Below are 18985 nucleotides of genomic sequence, written 5' to 3'. Positions count from 1 at the left end.
TTCACTGCTTGTGAAGCTAACCCCCCTGCAGGTGGGGAGCTGGGGGCTTCAACGGGATCCTTACGCTGGTCCTTGTGCTTTGCGCCGTGTGCGCTTAACCCGCTGCGCTACCGCCCGACTCCCCTGTTGTTGCTTTTCTTCAGCACTGGGGTTTTGCCTCTCCAAGCCACATTTTTTCAGAATGAAACAGGCAGAGAGAAGGAAAGACACTAGAGCACCAACGTTTACCCCCACAGAAGCAGGAACTGGACTCCAGTCCGCGTAATGAAGCAGGCATACTATCCAGGTGGGCTTTCTTGCCCGCACTATTCTCATTTAAGAAGCCTCTAGCTCCACCAAATAAATAATCTGCCTGCCCCTCTCATAACCCAGTAGGATATTGCTGCTTGTCTGGAGTATCTATTGTGTCTTCTTTAGGATTCATACCCTGGAGTTGTTTGAAATTCCATGCACATCTGGACATAGATGCAAAGTTGGGTAGAGAAGAGATCTTTCTTACTCAGATTTATTTATCCCTACCGGAGCCCTGCTCAGCTCTGGCTTATGGTGGTATGGGGGATTGAACCTGGGCTTTTGAAAGAGCCGTAGGCATGGAAGTCTTTCTTTCTGGATACTAATTATACTATCTCCTCTGCCTTCATTATTATTTTTTTTTTCCCTCCAGGGTTATTGCTGGGCTCGGTGCCTGCACTATGAATCCATCACTCCTGGAGGCCATTTTTTCCCCCTTTTTGTTGCCCTTGTTGTTGTAGCCTCATTGTGGTTATTATTATTGCCATTGTTGATGTTGTTTCTTGTTGGATAGGACAGAGAGAAATGGAGAGAGATGGGGAAGACAGAGAGGGAGAGAGAAAGATAAGACACCTGCAGACCTGCTTCACCACCTGTGAAGCGACTCCCCTGCAGGTGGGGAGCCGGGGGCTCGAACTGGGATCCTTATGCCGGCCCCTGCGCTTTGCGCCACATGTGCTTAACCCACTGCGCCACCGCCTGACCCCCCTCTGCCTTCATTATTATGCCTTTCCAGATTGATGGGAAACTTTGGCTTCTTTCATGTAAAGAAATAGTCCCTTCTCACTACCCATACTTTACCATTCCTCAGTCTCACCCCTCCCCTCCTGACTTGCAGTTCAGAAATAATTACCACTCCCTAGAAGTTTCGAGTTTTTGTAGTTCTTTTTGTTTTGGAAAAGGCTCCTAAGAAGACTATGAGGATTATTCTTCTGCTTATAAAGGTACTTCCCTTCGTATCCCTTTTTGGCCTTTTGGGCCAAGCAATAAACTGCTACCAGAGCCACTCGTGATGATACTTCCTACAATGATCAGTGAACTGTTTGTTTTTTAATTTTGAAACTTCAAATGATTTGACTACTAGAGATTGAAACTTTTATCAACTTAGCATAGATACTCAGCTGAGCCTGGTAAACACAGTTTTATTCAAAACCATTCATTTTATAAAGGATATGGAAAATGATGGTAGTAATAATAATAGGCCTAGAGTGAGAATTTGTATTTTCGTAGAGTAAATAATGATTCTTTTTGGTTTGTCAGTGTTTTCATGTTGTAATAAGCTAGTATCTAAATAAACATGTATTATTGGTCCCCTCAAAGAAGAGCTTAGACAAATACCTACTTTGAGCAGTTCACCAAGGCAGACTTGGCAGGAATTCATGACTATTTATACTTTAAATAAGAACTAGAAAGTACTAGGTTTGGGGTTGGGAACACAGCATAATGGTTATGCAAAATGACTTACATGCCTGAGATTAATGTCTCAGGTTCAGTCCCCGGCACCATCGTAAATCAGAGCTGAGCAGTGCTCTGGTAAAATAAATAAAACAAACAGACAAAATGAAACCTAAATCTGAAATCTGCTAGAAAAGTAATAGCTAGTTAGCTCTTTTTTAAGTTTTCTGTTTGTTTGTTTTTCCCTTCAAGGTTTATCACTAGGGCTCGGTGCCAGTACTACAAATCCACTGTTCCTGGTGGTCTTTTTTTTTTTTTTTTTTAATGGATAGGACAGAGAGAGGAAGAAAGTAGATACCTGCATGTGGGGAGCCGGGGGCTCAAACTAGGATCCTTGGGTGGGGTCCTTGCAGTTCATACTATGTGCGCTTAATATGGTACACCACCCACCGCCCACTCCCCTTAAATTTTTGATATTTTTATTTATTATTGGATAGAGAAATTGAGAGGGGAGGAGGAAGTAAAGATGCCTACAGCACTGCTTCACCACTTGTGAAGCTTCCACCCTGCAGGTGGGAACCAGGCGCTTGAACCCAGGTGTTTGCACACTGTAATCTGTGTACTCAACACAGATTACAGTGTGCAACTGCCTGGTCCCCAGTAACTAGTTATCTCTAGGATCAGTTTCTAGATACCGATACTAGTGTAAGTAATGGGTTTCGCTCTTGTCACCTTTTTAAATTGCCACCAAGGTTATCCCTGGGGCTCTGTATTTGTATGAGGAACCACCACTCCTATTAACTGGTAACCCCCCTTTTCTGACCACTCATATAGCTTCGCCCATGAAGGTGTGGGGTGAGGGCTTGAACCCATTCCTTGAGCAGGCTGCCATGTGCCCTGTTTCCTCTCTCCCCCCAACACATACTGTCATTTCTTCTTAAAGATAGAAGCATTGTGAGGTAGAAGAGACTACAGCACCAGAGCTTCCTTCAGTGGAGTCTGTTCAATCCTGAGTCACACATGTTCATGTGAACTTTCACCAACCCTGGAGGAACAGGATTTTAAATACTAAGGGCAATCTGGAATTTTAATAGATTCTTAAGAAAAATGTAAATTCACTGGCAAGCAAGAGGCCATGTAGATTTTATTTCTTTTAGAATTTGAGTGTGTTTGTGTGTGTGTAATTTTAAAAATACCCCTTTCTCAGGTGTAGATCTTCTGTTTCCCTTTTTTTTGTTGTTGTTCTTTGTTTTTTTGTTACCCTTAGTATCATCTGATATATTTAGTAGGGTATAAATTGTTTGGTCCTGTCATGGCTAGGTAATGATCTTTAAGATCACAAAATGGAAAGTTCTTATAAAGAATCAAGATAAGATCACCTTTAAAACTTCTTTTGCACAGAAAGATTGAGAACCAGTACATCATTAATAAAATTACTAATGATGAACTGAAAACAGAATGTTAATATCTGAGTCATAGGCTTTTTAAAAAAAGACATCTCAGTTTTATCATGCTTAACAAATAATGGAAAAGAAAATACAGTATCTAAAAGCATTAGTTTAGCAGTCAGGATTATTTTACTTGGGGGGAAATTTTATAGGTAGATATTTTATCAGAGTGGGAAATCCTGAAATACTTTGCTTTATTTCTCTTTTTTTTTTAGTTACTGTTTCACTTTTTTATTATTTTCCCTTTTGTTGACCTTGTTTTATTGTTGTAGTTATTGTTGTTAATGTCATCGTTGTTGGATAGGACAGAGAGAAAAGGAGAGAGGAGAGGTAGACAGGGGGAGAGAAAGACACCAGCAGACCTGCTTCACCATTTGTGAAGCAACTCCCCTGCAGGTGAGGAGCTGGGGGCTGGAACAAGGGTCCTATGCTGGTCTTTAGGCTTTGCACCACCTGCACTTAACCTGCTGCACTACCGCCCTACCTTCTATTCCTCTTTCTTTACTGCAAGCATTGAGCTTCACTGTGAGTCAGCCTCTGGTGAGACCTTCTTAAAGAGGAAGATACGATACAGTCAGAGGATTTGGGCATGTTGTATGGTTGTGATTGTATTTTGCATATGAATTTGGAGCATCTTACTTACTAGGCCAGCTTCATGAATCAAAATGTACTATCTGGCCAGTCAGTTGTGATTACTAGTGAGAGTTTTGGTTCACACACAACTAACATGTTAGTTAAAACTAGATCAAAGATGGGCATCTGTAGTAAGGTTTTAAAGTCATTTTTTTGTTTGTTTTTTGGTTTTTGCCTCCAGGGTTATTGCTGGGGCTTTGTGCCTGCACCATGAATCCACTGCTCCTGGAGGCCATTTTTTCCCCTTTTGTTGCCCTTGTTGTAGTCTTGCGGTTATTATTGTTATTGTTGATGTCGTTCGCTGTTGTATAGGACAGAGAGAAATGGAGAGAGGATGGGAAGGCAGAGGGAGAGAGGAAGACAGACACCTGCAGACCTGCTTCACCACCTGTGAAGCGACTCCCCTGCAGGTGGGGAGGCAGAGGCTGGAACCGGGATCCTTACACTGGTCCTTGTGCCACCTGCTCTTAACCTGCTGAGCTACTGCCTGACCCCCTCCAGAGAAGATTTTTACAAAGGTTAAATATTTTTTATTCTCTACATGATGGAAACTGCTCAAGTTCCTCTGTTATAAATGCCTAACTAGAAGGATGTCCATCTGCTAGGGTTTCTAGAGAAATAATGCATTTACCATCCCAAAGATTCCACTTCATAGGAACCTGCTAGCATCTGGAACCTGGTGGTTGAAAATAGAGTCAACATACAAAGCCAAACAAATTGTTAACCAATCATGGACCTAAAGGCTGGAATAATGCAGATGAAGTGTTGGGAGGCCCTCCATTTTGTAGATAGCTAGTAGGCATATTTTAGTTATATTCCAAAGGGCCTGTGGCTATACTAGTGTTTTTTGTTTGTTTGTTTTTCCTGAGCCTGAAATCTGATATACAGGTGGATCCTAATTATTGTCTGGGGAGGTGATGTCATGGCTGGCAGAAGGACCAGAAAGCTGGATCAGGGAAAAGAGTAGCTCCCAAATATGGGAAAGGTGTATAAATATTGTTGACTGTAAACCCTATTGATTTGATGTGATCTGGGGCCCATAGTCAGCTTAGGAGCCTATGTGACCTCTGCATCCCTGTAGATCTGAGCTCACATTCTTTGGTCATAAGTAGGAACATTCCAAGCTGCCCCAATATCAGGACCCATCTTCCTCAGGTGTAGCATAAAGTATATTGTCCAGCCTTCCTTCAGAGGACGGAACATTCTCTACCATTGTTGATCCAAGTTGAGAGCAAGGTCCTATGGGGGCCAACAAAGAGGTCTATTGTGTTTGTTCCTGATAGGAATAACTGATAACAATGGAGAGAGGGATTTATTCGAGGTCTAGGCCCATCATGTCTGTTTGGGAATCACAGGACTCCCGGAATAGGGCCCCAGCTTACATACATACATACATACATACATACATACATATATATATATATATATATATATATTCCCTTTTGTTGCCTTTGTATTTTATTCTTGTTGTCACTACTGTTACTTTTACAGTTATAAGTTATTCTAGTTTTCGTTTCATGTTTTCTCAGTAGGTTTTGTTGATTATAGTTCTGTCATGAATTAGATGTTGTATATTTGCATTGATAAATTGGGCCTATTTTCCACCAAGTTCTAAGACAGTTAAGCTGTTTTTATAACATTTCATTTATTTTCACTTTTGCTGCCCTTGATTTTTATTGTTGTTGTAGTTATTATTGTTATTGATGTTATCATTGTTAGATAGGACAGAGAAATCCAGAGAGGAGGGGAAGACAGAGATGGGGAAAGATAGACACCTGCAGACCTGCTTCACTGCCTGTGGAGCAACTCCCCTGCAGGAGAGGGGGCTCGAAGCAGGATCCTTAACACTGGTCCTTGTGCTTCTCGCCACATGCTTCTCGCCACGTGTACTTAACCCACCGCACTACCGCTCGACTCCCACATATACACATTTCTAATCATCACTATGCACCTCTCTAGTATTTTGTTCTGCGATGCTCATGCCATTGTTACTGAGTTATTTTCCAGCTGAAGTGCACACCAGTTGAGCCAAAGAGCATCTTTATCCTAAGTTTGTGATAACTCCAAAACTCCATACAGCTGGTCACTAGCTCAGCTGTGAGCCAGGGCTTAATGGTATAATCATTCCTTTTCTGTCAGATCCAGGTTTATGGAATATCAAACTTGACTTGGGTACTTCTTCAGTGTTTATCATACATACACAGTCACTGCTGTGGGTCATTTATATATCTCGTTAGCTTTGCTATAAGGAAAAAATTCACATACCCAAGAACACATTATTACCAAATTCATGTCCTAGAAATAATTGTTTACGGGAGTCGGGCGGTAGTGCAGCGGGTTAAGAGCACGTGGTGCAAAGCGCAAAGACCAGAGAAGGATTCCTGGTTTGAGCCTCGGGCTCCCCTCCTACAGGAGAGTCGCTTCACAGGCAGTGAAGCAGGTCTGTAGGTGTCTTTCTCTCCCCCTCTCTGTCATCCCCTCCTCTCTCCATTTCTCTGTCCTATCCAACAACGACGACAACAATATCTACAACAATAAAACAACTAGGGCAACAAAAGGGAATAAATAAATATTTTAATTAAAAAATTGTTTACAAGAGCTTTTCACTTAAGAAAAACTAGGCCTTGTTTAAAGCTTTATGTATTAATGTGGAAGTGGAGACGGGCTCAGTTGATTCTCCCTCTCCCTCTCTTTATCTTCCTTTTAGCTCTTAATCTGTGTCTCTAACCAATAAATAAATAAAATAGTAAGAAAAATAAAAGCACTTTCTTGTACTGCTGAAACAACTGCATAATAGAGCGGGCTTTTTGATGACCTGTTTGAAACCAGAGAGTTCAAGTCCTTGGATTTCTTGAGGGGTATTTTCCCTGACCCCCATCAGAATCCTCCGGGTCTCAGCAGGATTTAGAGATGGCTGGCATGATTTGTTTTATTACTGGAAGAAGAAATTTAGAATGTACCACATTCTGGTAGGGAAATGAAATAGCTTATGGAACAACTATAAGAAAATATTTTGGTTCAGAAGTAGTGCTTTATCTAGATTGTATTTTAAAATTGTATCACAAAATGTTGGGAATTTGCTGTTGATTTCTATTTTAGGACTTTTAGTACATTGAGAATCTTCTTTGGTAAAGACTATATGAAGGAAGTTGAAATTCTGTCTTCCCCATATGTTTGTGAGGAATGTAAAATGATTTTAATTTTGTGGAGGGTGGTTTGTCATCACTAATAAATAAATGACACTAATTTCATTCTAACAGCTCTGCTTATTGCAGTGTGTCCTGAGATATATTTAGCTGGCTATACAGAAAGTCATTGCCTGTCTCATTTTGTACATTTTATTTAGGGGCTGATTTCTTTCTTTTTTTATTGGGGGATTAATGTTTTACACTCGACAGTAAATACAACACCTAAAATTCCCCAGTTTTCCACATAACAGTACAACCCCACTGGGTCCTCTGCTGTCGAGTTCCAGGACCTGAACGTCCCCCCAATCCACCCCAGAGTCTTTTACTTTAGTGCAATACACCAACTCCATTCCAAGTTCTGTTTAGTGTTTTCTCTTCTAATCTTGTTTTTCAACTTTTACCTGTGAGTGAGTGGCTGATTTCAACGATAGTAGGTTGACTAGATAAAGTATTATACTGCCATAGAGGGTGAGATTTAAAAGAAAGGACACACACATATAGAAAGCTAGCTAAGGGGAGTCGGGCTGTAGCGCAGCGGGTTAAGCGCAGGTGGCGCAAAGCACAAGGACCGGCATAAGGATCCCGGTTCGAACCCCGGCTCCCCACCTGCAGGGGAGTCGCTTCACAGGCGGTGAAGCAGGTCTGCAGGTGTCTCTTTCTCTCCTCCTCTCTGTCTTCCCCTCCTGTCTCCATTTCTCTCTGTCCTATCCAACAACGACAACAATAATAACTACAACAATAAAACAACAAGGGCAACAAAAGGGAATAAATAAATAAAATAAATTTTAAAAAAATTAAAACAAAAAAGAAAGAAACTGCTAAAAAAAAAAAAAAGCTAGCTAAGTGATCTGGGAGGTGGCGCAGTGGTAAACCTTTGGACTCTCAAGCATGAGGTCTTGAGTTTGATCCTCGGCAGCACATGTGCCAGAGTGGTGTCTGGTTCATTCTCTCTCCTCCTATCTTTCTCATAAATAAATAAAATCTTTAAAGAAAAAAGAAAAGAAAGCTAAATTTAATTGCCACATCGAAATGTAGGTTACGGAACAGCCGAGTTATCATGCTTTGACCCAGGTTCAAGCACTGGCACCACCCATGAGCATGATGAACAGTGTGGTGTGGGCTGGGGGGCACAGCTCCACAGAATGCAGTGGTGCTCTGGTTCCTCACATCCCCACCACTCTAGCAATCTGACTTTATTGAAGCGATCCCATGAGCTATGGAATTGTATCAGTACATGCATGAAGATATAGCACCACCAAGAAGAGAGCAAAAGTAACAGCTATTGGTCAGAGAGGGAAACCTCCCTGCACCTATCAAAATTGCTGGTCTGTACAGTGTTCAAGGGGGTGCAGTGCTAGAGAGCCCCATGTTGTGTGCACTGCTGGTCTGTATACTGCATATGTATGACAGGCTCTTCTAATCTGTGTGCTGAGTGTTCTTGCTGCCCGCTGTTCTGTGTGTGTTGTGTGCACACACGTGCACACGTCCACCACTCCCTGTTGGATTCTTTCCTTTTTAATTAAAGATGGGGAGAGAAAAGAGAGACTGCCCCCGTCGTGCATGGTGCGTGCTCCCCAAGGGTGCCAGAGGCACACACCTGTACCCTCACACAAGACAAGGTGCACATTCTCCTGGACGGACTGTCTCCTGACCGCTGTCCTCCAATCTTAATAGGATTTTCTATAACACCAGATTAGTTTTGTCTAAGTGGTTTAAAAGATCTATAAAAGAATCTGCTTTGTCACCGATGAGCTCTGGAGTGACTGGAGGGCTTTCTTGGGTCAGGGGCATTGCTTTTCGCTTCAGAATGACTCATTAGTTGTAGAGGCACACTTTAGGATTTCTTTTCCCCCTCATGGTTATGAAAGTGTAATATTTGGCTCATAGCAAACCTAAAGAATATGCAGATTACCTTCCCGCTCCTACTTGGGAGAAGAGAGGCTTCTTGAAGTAACAGCACAGTTCTTTCACACCGGAGCTACTTCGTGTTTTTGAATGAAAAAACTAGGAAATCTAGACAGTATAAATTCCAAGGAAGCTAGGAGTTTTAACTTGGATTTAATTGCCTAACGTTGCACTAGTAGTAATGAGTGTTTACTTTAAGAAAATCATTTAAATAAGTAGTAATTAATAAGTGAATGTATATAAAAATCCCAACTTTTCTTCCCCGCCATGTGAAACGCTTGTTGTGTGGTTATGCTCCATCAGGAGAATAATACTTGATGTAGTAAATGACTAAAACTTGCTCTGAAACTCCAGGCACCGCCTAGAACAGAATCTCCAGAAAGTTGATTGAGCCTTAGAACAAGTTTAAATTTCAGCAAAGGAATCAAGGAATGTCAGCTGGTGTTGGGAAAAGAAAATTTGCGGTGGCTCAAAAAGTACTAACCATGACATTTGTTTCTTTTTCTAAGTTGTTTACCTGACAGTTCTCTTTCGATTTCATCCCTAGACTTGTAGACCTTTTTTTTTTTTTTCCCCTCCAGGGTTATTGCTGGGCTCAGTGCCTGCACCATGAATCCACTGCTCCTGGAGGCCATTTTTCCCCCTTTTTGTTGCCCTAGTTGTTGTAGCCTCGTTGCAGTTATTATTGCCATTGTTGACGTTGCTTTGTTGTTAGATAGGACAGAGAGAAATGGAGAGAGGAGGGGGGAAGACAGAGAGAGAGGGGGAGAGAAAGATAGACACCTGCAGACCTGTTTCACCGCCTGTGAAGCGACTCCCCTGCAGGTGGGGAGCTGGGGGCTCAAACCGGGATCCTTACGCCGGTCCCTGCACTTTGCGCCACGTGCGCTTAACCCACTGCGCCACCGCCCGACCCCCAGATTTGTAGACCTTAAGTTCATTTTATTTCTTCTAACGTTTACCACTTATCCTCCATACACTTTTTCATGTTTATCACATGCCTCTCCTCCCTATTTTCTTAATATATAAAGGCTGTGGAGGTCACTATGTATTTTTAAAATTACTTTTAGACATTTCAACTTTCTGATGATTTCACTTTATTTTTTAAATTTTATTTATTTATGTTTGCCAAAGCACTACCAAGAATTGGCCTCAGAACCTCATGGGTGAGAGTCTTTTTGTTTAACCATTGTGCTATCTCCCTCCACCTTCTCACATACCCTTTTATCAGATTGTTTACTATGACAGAATTCAAGTTATTGGAGAAGAGTGGAAATAGCCTTTAGTCCTATTAAAGCTATTGGTCACAGTTCCTTTTTCTTCAAAATATTGAACGATTCCAGAGAGCCATTTACACTCTTACTTCCTACAGTGTTGTGTCATATGCCGCTGTGAGTCAGAGAGATGGCTATTCTTTCCCTCCTGCAGTTGAGAAAACGGGCTTTGATGTGAAGTTCCTACACCAGTGCCAGGATTCATAGACTCTTCAAGCAGGAAGAAACCCAATGGATATTTTGCATTGAGGAATTTAAGATTCAGCTATGAAAGGTGATGTTTCTTTGGTCTCCAAACTAAATTGTAGACTGCAACTCAGTTTCTCAGCTCCCAGAACAGCCGTGGCCCCTTCCCCCTCCATTCTTCTTCCAGGTTCAAAAGCTGCAGTAGACTTCTACATCGGTTACATCAGTGTTTTCAACTTGAAATTTTGGATTGGAGATAGAATGCAGCAGATACATTAGTTCTCAAACTGTTATGTAGATAAAATTCATTTAAATATTTATTGTACTTGAACTTATACTTTAAAAATAAAGCTGAGGGTAAAAAGGAACTCATATTTTCCTTCATACTCCCTTTTATTTATTTATTTTTCCTTTTTTCCCTTTTAACAGTTTTGTACATTCCTTCAAAAGAAGGAAATTGTGTTTTAAAGATATATTTCATTTATTACATATGAGATAATTTTACATGAACAGAAAGGAGCAAAAGATAAGCCAGAATACCACTCTGGCACAGGCAGTGCAAGGGCACTGGGCCTGCAAGACTCGTACTTTACATTCAGCCAGAACAAGCATAGGTTTTTCTCCAGCATGTCTATATTTTAAACTTCTTGAGTTTCACATAATTTCCAAATCATCTATGAAATACACCTTCCTGGGAGTCGGACGGTAGCGCAGCAAGTTAAGCTCACATGGTGCAAAGTGCAAGGATCCGGGTTCGAGCCCCCAGCGCCCCACCTGCAGGGAAGTCACTTCAAAAGCAGTGAAGCGGGTGTGCAGGTGTCTTATCTCCCCCCCCCCCATCTTCCATTTCTCTCTGTCCTATCCAACAATGACAACAACAATAAAACAAGGACAGCAAAAGAGAATAAATAAATAAATAAATATTTAAAAAATTAAGAAAAAAAAATACACCTTCCTAACCCCGAGTAGTCCTTCCTTTGAGATCTCATAATTGGGCTCTGGACTACAGAATGATTTACTTAGGGAAGATGCTACCTCCCAAAATACTGTCTTGGTGGGGTAAGCACCGTATGTGTAAAATCTCGATAAAGATAAGATACCTTACTGTTAACTATGGCTGGAGAATTCACGGAAATCAAAAGGCCTTTTGTGTTTCATTTAGATTTTCATGGTGAGAGATATTACGAAGTCAGAAATGAAAGAACACATTTGACAAAAAGCCTGTTCACTTGAGTGTTTTGTCAGAAACTAAATTGAGAGAGATATTTGGCTTTCTGGTGGTTTGTGGAGAATTGATCAGATATTACTCCTTGGCTATGTTGCTCTCTGCATAGGCTGTTAACAATTGTTTCTCTGGCAGAGATCTTGTTCATCAGGATTGCATCATTTCTGGGAGAATGGCCAAGGTCCACAGCCTCAGTACAAAGACTGTCTGAAGCATATGAGGCCTGTTCTCTTTCTGAAGCGGCCCTCCTCTTCCTGCCAGTCCTCTTCACAAGATTACTAAAGCAGACTTGTTCTGAATTTCTTTCATTGGATTGGCTGTTCATTGGACTCTTGTCTCCCAGCTGCTTCCGGCTCACCTGGCTGATGCAATTTCTTTTTCTGAAATCTCCATTGGCTTGGTTCTTAAAACGCTTTTGTCTGTCTTCTCTGAGTGACCACACAGATTACACAGGTCTTATGCTCTTCTCATGTAGAGAAGAGACTGTCAGAGTGACACATACAGAAACTATTCTGAACCCAATTAAAAAATCAAACCATTTCTGACTTGTTCCATTTTGACAGCTTCCCCCACCCCCCTAGATACTGTATATAAATGGTGACTTCTCAAAAGAGTATTCAGTACTGAGACAGGACTGATTATGTTTCTAGATTCAAGAACTTCTTAGTGTTTCTATAGGTCATGAGGGTTATCCTGGAAATGGGTCCGTTGATATTAAACTGAATTCTAATGTGATGGGAAATTCATACTTTCCACTTGATATTCATATTTTTTTTCTTCCTGTCATTTGTCATTTCTTAACTTTTTTGTTGCTAAAAGTGTCTGCTTCCTTCTTGGCTTATTTAATTTTTTATTATTTTCACTGGTACCTCTTCGTCTTTCATGTTTATACTAATTCTATTACACTCTTTAAAAACAGTATTTCTAGACTGACCAGAGCCACCCAGTAGAGCAAACTTGTTAGTGCTGCAATATCAGAATATTCAAAAAGGCCATCGGAAGTGGTGGAGCTTTGTAGGCGCTAACCCTAGTGGTGAGGGGAGACAAGGAAAGGAAAATGACTACAAAATTAAATTGGAAGTCCATATGCCTCAACAGAAAGCCAGTCTTTGACTTACTGCTTGATATCATTGGAATTCCGTAAATGACTTTTATATATATATGATGGATTAACATTTTAGGTGCATGTCTAGTCTCGTCCTCATGAAGTTTAAGTGTTTCCCCCCAAAGTGCTGGATCATCACCTGTTTTCCCTTCTCTTTTGGAGGGTAGAAAACCAGTTAAGGTTCTGTCTTTCCACGTTTTTATTATGGATAGACCCTCTTATTGATAACATTTCCTTTTGTCACTCATTTTCAGTAGAAGAAGAAGAAGGTAAGGTAAGAGGGCAAGTAGGAAAGACAGGAACAGCAGAGCCTGGAGGCGGGCCGCCATTAAAGCTCTGGACTCTCAAGTGCCTGAGTGATGTCTCCCTCTCCCTCCCCCTCCTCCCCACTCTTTTCCCTTTCTCAGATTAACAAAGTTTTATTTTTAATGAATAGTAGGAACTTTTACATTAATGTGTAGGTTTCCGTATCTGAATAAATTTGACATTTGATTAAACTCCAAATTTGGAAAAGGGTCAGTGGCGAACAGGCCTATCTCCTGGGAGAGGTTGTAAAAAAGAAACCCCTTGGGAAATGGGAGAGAATTTTAATTTGAAGAAATGAGGACTACCCAGTGACACAGTCTCAGGTACTTGCCACTTTTTAAGTCAAATAAAGATAATTCCTCCCCCACCTTTGGATGAAATTCTGACTTTACAGGATAATTGGATATAAAGGCTAAAGGACAAAAGGAATCATTAGATGGATCTTGGCAGTGGTAAACAAGGCAGTACACAGAAATTTAACATAAAATTAACACTAAAGTATTTTCATAAAACTCTGTTTCTTGTGTCCATTAGTGTTTTCTCTTTCTATACTAACTTGTGTCTCAACTTCTATGTCTTCAGAGCTACTGGCAGATCATTTGGGGGGACTTCATATTCAGAGATGTACAAAAAAGGTGATTAAGCAATATATATTGTTATAATTTATTTTTTAAGATTTTATTTATTTATTCATGAAAAATGATAGGAGAGAAAGAAAGATCCAGACATCACTCTGGTACATGTGCTGCCAGGGATTGAACTTGGGACCTCATGCACCACCTCCCGGACCACAATTTCTTTATTTGGATGAATTCTAAAATAATACATTGGGATAATGGTGACCATACCTTATACAACAAGTATTTCTCAGATAGTATTTATGTCCCAGGTTCTGTCTGGACATTAGAATTACAACAAAGGGGGTTTGGGCGGTAGCACAGCAGGCTAAGCACATATGGCTCAAAGCGCAAGGGCCGGTGTAAGGATCCCAGTTCAAGCCCCCAGCTCTCCACCTGCAAGGGGGTCGCTTCGCAAGCAGTAAAGCAGGTTTGCAGGTGTCTATCTTTTCTCTCCTCTGTCGATTTCTCTTTGTCCTATACAACAACAGCTATGATAGCAATAACAATAACAACTACAGCAAGGGCAATAAAATGGGAAAAATAGCCTCCAGGAGCAGTGGATTCATAATGCAGGCACTGAGCCCCAGCAATAACCCTGGAGGCAAAAAAAAAAAAAAAAAAAAAAACAAGAAAAACACAGGTTAAAACACAAAAATTCCTGTTATTATATATAGTTTATCTAATAAAAGACAAATTAGCAAGTAAAAATATCTTGAAATTATTCTGACTAGAGACAGTTAATTGGGGTACATCCCCAAAAATCTGTGATTACTACGTTAGTAAACTAGAAGTCTAGATTTATTATTTTAATAAAACATAGCATGCACTTTTTTAAAAGTTTTTTTTAACTTTATTCATTCCCTTTGTTGCCCTTGCTGTTTTATTGTTGTAATTATTATTGTTATTGATGTCATCGTTGTTAGATAGGACAGAGAAATGGAGAAGGGAGGGGGAAGACAGAGAGGGGGAGAGAAAGACACCTGCAGACCTGCCTCACCGCCTGTAAAGCAACTCCCCTGCAGGTGGGGAGCCCGGAGCTCCACATTGTGCTTAACCCGCTGTGATTCCACTCCCCCCTCCCTTTTTCAGAGGCCACAGCAGCACCAAAGCTTCCTTCTGTGTGAGAGTGGCAGGAACTGACTTGAACCTACCGTGTACATGGCAGAGCTGCAAACTATCCAGCTGAGCTATTTAACCAACCCAGATTACCTGTTTTTTAATTGGTATTTTAATAGCTACATTGTTTACCTGCTTGTGTAGCAACTCCCCTGCAAGTGGGGAGCCTGGCCGAACTGGAATCCTTAATGCCCGTCCTTGTGCCACGCGTGCTTAACTCGCTGTGCTACTGCCCACTCCCAGCTACATTGTTTTAAGTATTGTTTGGGGAAAGAGCTATTCTCAATTACATGAATATTATGGTTATCTTGTTTGTTTGTTTTTATTAAGGAACCTGAGTACTGGGAAATCATACATTTAGAACATGGTGGCAACCTATAGTGATACCTTCACTGGGAGAATGGGAGGTTACATCAGACTAGACAGAAGGAAAATGAAGGAATTCAGGAAGAGAACTTCATAATTAACTACTTCATTATTCTGTGCAGTCACTTAACCAGCTGCTCAAAGTAGCTGGGTTAGGGTCTTGCTAGGAAGCTCTTTATTCATTCATTCATTCATTACAGAGATAATATCTGAAGTCATTTCTTCATTTCCCCCTTTTAGTTTATCTTTTGATTCTTAAAAAATAGCAACTGTGGGGAGTCGGGTTAATCGCAGGTGGCACAAAGCACAAGGACCGGCATGAGGATCCCGGTTTGAGCCCCCACTCCCCACCTGCAGGGGAGTCACTTCACAGGCAGTGAAGCAGGTCTGCAGGTGTCTGTCTTTCTCTCCCCTTCTCTGTCTTCCCCTCCTCTCTCCATTTCTCTCTGTCCTATCCAACAACAATGTCAGCAATAATGACTACAACAATAAAGCAAGGACAAACAACAAAAGGGAATAAATAAATATAAAAAATAGCAACTGTGAACTTACATTCATAAGTTGTCTGTTACCTAGAGGGCTTCTTAACATGGAAACACAATGGTCATGACTACCTTAATTTTTAATGTTATCCATCAAGTCTACTAAAAATATGACACATAATTCAAACTCCTGTGTTGGTCAGGAATTATGATTGTCATCAGACTTGGTTCTTGGTTATCACGCCAGGCAGTCTCTTGAAGTGCCCCCCCCCATTTTTAACCTGAATAATACAGTGACACTAAAATAAGAAGTGTAACCAACAGTCCTGAACATTTATTTATTTTAGCCTTATAAATATTCTCACTTTTATTATTTTGCAGGTCTTATTTAACTTTTATAGAAACTTGTGGGATGAACTGCCCAAATCTTTGTTTAAATCTAGTGATATAACGGGAAAAGAAAGCATTTTTTTATAAAATAGACCTGGTGCAGAAAGTTTGATTCATGGCTTCTCTTATGAGCAGAAAGGAAGTAACAGATAGCGGATTTCTTTTTCATCCTGTTGCCAGTGTATGTCACCTTCAGTTTGATAAGAGCATACATGTTGCCACATGCAGTTCTGGAAAGTTTTAGATGTACTGGGTAGGCCCAGATCTCTCAAAGTGTAAGTGTGAGGAAGGTTTGCTGGGTGTTTTTCTGTTATACCATGCCTTCATATATCTAGTCTACTTTTGCTTTTTTCCACTCCACAACTTTGAATCTTTGTGTTTTGAGACTCCACTAGTTGGACCAACGAAATCAGTCACTTGGATAGTTTGCTTTGAACCCTGTGCATGACTGTAGGCTCAAACCTATCCCACCAGCTCAGGCTTTAGACTATGCGCTTTATTTTGCTTTTTTTTTTATGATTTTTTTAAATGATTATTTACTTATTGGATAGAGACAAATCAAAAGGAAAGGAATGCTGGGGGGTGGGGAGGCACTTGCAGCCCTGCTTCCTTCACCACTCATGAAGCTTTCTCTTTGCAGGGGGGAACTGTGGGCTTGAACCGGAGTCCTTGCGTGCAATGGTAACATGCCCACAGCCAAGTGTGCCACTACCCAGCCCCCTTTATGCTTTTTTCTATACACAACAGTGGATGTTATCTGACAAATATAAAATATAAGTTAAGATAATTGCACCTCCCAAGATTGTAGTTAAAATAAAATGCTTTAAAAGAATCTTCTATGACAGAAGAAAATAAGTAGTTCTATCCAAATATAAGTAGTTTACTCACTATCAATCTAGAAGTAACATTATTGGCTGCTGGAAGCTACATTTATTTGTGACCTAGAAAAAATTATCTTGAGTTGTTGAAGAATTTAACTGAACTGTGATAATTCTGTTAACATCCTGTGTCTTAAAATTTGTGTTAGGTCCCCAGATACCTGAAATTTTGTGTTTGATGAGTGGTTTGTAGAGTGGGAGAAACTGCTTTCTAGTGAGCTGGGTAGATGTATTTTCCTTATATCTAAGAAAAAGACTTTAAATAGAAATTAAAAATCAGCAGGACTTTATTTTTACTTCATTTTGTGGAACATTGATGTGTTACATAGTAAACACAGAACAATGTGTAGGTGCCACATTGTTTCTTTTTGACCTCTTTCTTTAGAGTGATTCGTTTATTAATTAATGAGAGCAAGACATCTAGAGCATCACTTTGGACCTTGCAGTGCTAGGGGCAGAACTTAGGACCTCATGCTTGAGAGTGGATAAAGCTTGAGTGGTGGCACCTGCAGGGGAGTCACTTCACAAGCGGTGAAGCAGGTCTGCAGTTGTCTGTCTTTCTCTCTCCGTTTCTCTCTGTCCTATCCAATAACAACAACAATAATAACTACAACAATAAAACAACAAGGGCAACAAAAGGGAATAAATAAATAAATAAATATTAATAATAATAATTTTTTAAAAAGCTTGAGTGGCCTTACCACTGCCACCTCCTGGTCCGTGCTATATTTCTTTCTTAAAAGCCTTGTTCAAAGAATGAGAAAGCATTCAATAGCATTCAGGAAAGGTTGAAAGAGCGTTGTTGGGGGAGGGGACATCTGACGAGATAGCTCACCTGCAGGTGTTTGCTTGCATTGCCATGAGTGCAGCCCAGTTTGGAGCCCTTAGCAGCCTGCACAGAGGACTACAGCACTGAGGGAGGCTTTGGTGCTATCTGGCATCCCTTTTTTTTTCCTCCAGGGTTATTGCTCGGGCTCGGTGCCTGCACTACAGATCCACTGCTGTTCCTGCGGCCTTTTTAATTTTTTTTTTCCTGTTACAACAGAGAAGTTGAGAGAGGAAGGGAAGGTAGAGAGACACCTGCAGACTGCTCCACCACATGTGAGGTAACCCCTTTGCGGGTGGGGAGCCAGTGGCTCAAACCGTGATCCTTGTGCGGTCCTGCACTTCATACTATGTGCTTCACTACCCGGCCCCCATCTCTCTGGCTCTACCTAAAAATCAGCACACAGTAGGGGAGTCCTGGTCACAGCAGCAGAGATAGAGAAATAAATGGCAATCTGGTTACTAGATCATTTTTGTTTTCTATGGCAGGATTCCTCATGTCCGTAACATGTTGGTTGAGGCTCTGCAGCTCACCCCCACTCGCAGAGTGGCCAGTCTCCATTAATTGGACCCCGTGATTTCCACGCTGCTGTGTTGGACGTCATGAGCATTGCAATCCCACTGGGAGTCACCACACCAGATACATCCTACTCAGATATGGCTGCTGGATCAGAGTAAGTGATACTTCCAAGTTTGTAGGCTCACCACCAATTTGTGTGGAAACAGCTTTCTTAGGGGCATGAAAGAAAGTATGTAGTATTTTGTAGACCAAAACCTGCCAGATGTAAATGACATTCCACCATTCCACTACCCCCATAGAAGCTGGAAGGGATGAGGTGGGGGAACGGTGAAGGGGAAGGAAAATAGTCTGGGGGTGGGATTCCTGAGTACATAATTAATAGAATACTATTTGCAAAGTAGTGATGTGTGGGGAAAATTGGACCAAAGTAGGTGTTACTACCTGCTTTTGATTATTCTGATGGTTGAAGATAAGGACAAGTTCCCTCCTACTGATTTTCCTTGAAGGCCTCTTCCTATGTACTTCTCATTATTTAGAGCAAAGGGACTGAAACTTTATATGGCCAGGTTGCTTTGACCATCTAACATTTGGGGTAGAAAATGTGGAAAGCAGTGTCATCTCTTTTTTATAGTACTCGTTGCCTAGAAAGAGGACCTTCAAAATCAGTGGTACCAAACTTTTTTTTCAGCTAAGAGCAGCTTTAGGAGTTCAGAGTTTGTCGAAAAGCCCAATCCCTAAAGTAGACTCTCAGTTCTTCAAGCATTTAAATCCCAAATGCAAATGAAGGTAGGCCTTCATTATAAAACTTTATATATTACTCAGTTTTTTTAAA

The 18985-nt window shown here is 41.0% G+C and overlaps 1 protein-coding gene across 13 annotated transcripts in view; it reads left to right on the top strand.

The window, feature by feature from the left end:
- The window catches only part of SETD5 (SET domain containing 5), a 91256-nt gene that overhangs the window by 24115 nt on the left and 48156 nt on the right, over positions 1-18985 (top strand). For all 13 annotated transcript variants that reach the window (XM_007522267.3, XM_060180770.1, XM_016187783.2 and 10 more), the window contains one exon: positions 18123-18307. In XM_007522267.3, the coding sequence (XP_007522329.1) occupies positions 18237-18307 (71 nt within the window). In that variant the 5' untranslated portion in view covers positions 18123-18236. Of the gene's footprint in view, positions 1-18122; positions 18308-18985 lie in introns of those variants that run through there.

Source organism: Erinaceus europaeus, chromosome 21, assembly GCF_950295315.1.
Source record: "Erinaceus europaeus chromosome 21, mEriEur2.1, whole genome shotgun sequence".
Lineage (NCBI taxonomy): Eukaryota > Metazoa > Chordata > Mammalia > Eulipotyphla > Erinaceidae > Erinaceus > Erinaceus europaeus.
Note: the sequence above shows the minus strand (reverse complement) of the source record. Positions and strands in the feature narration are given on the sequence as shown.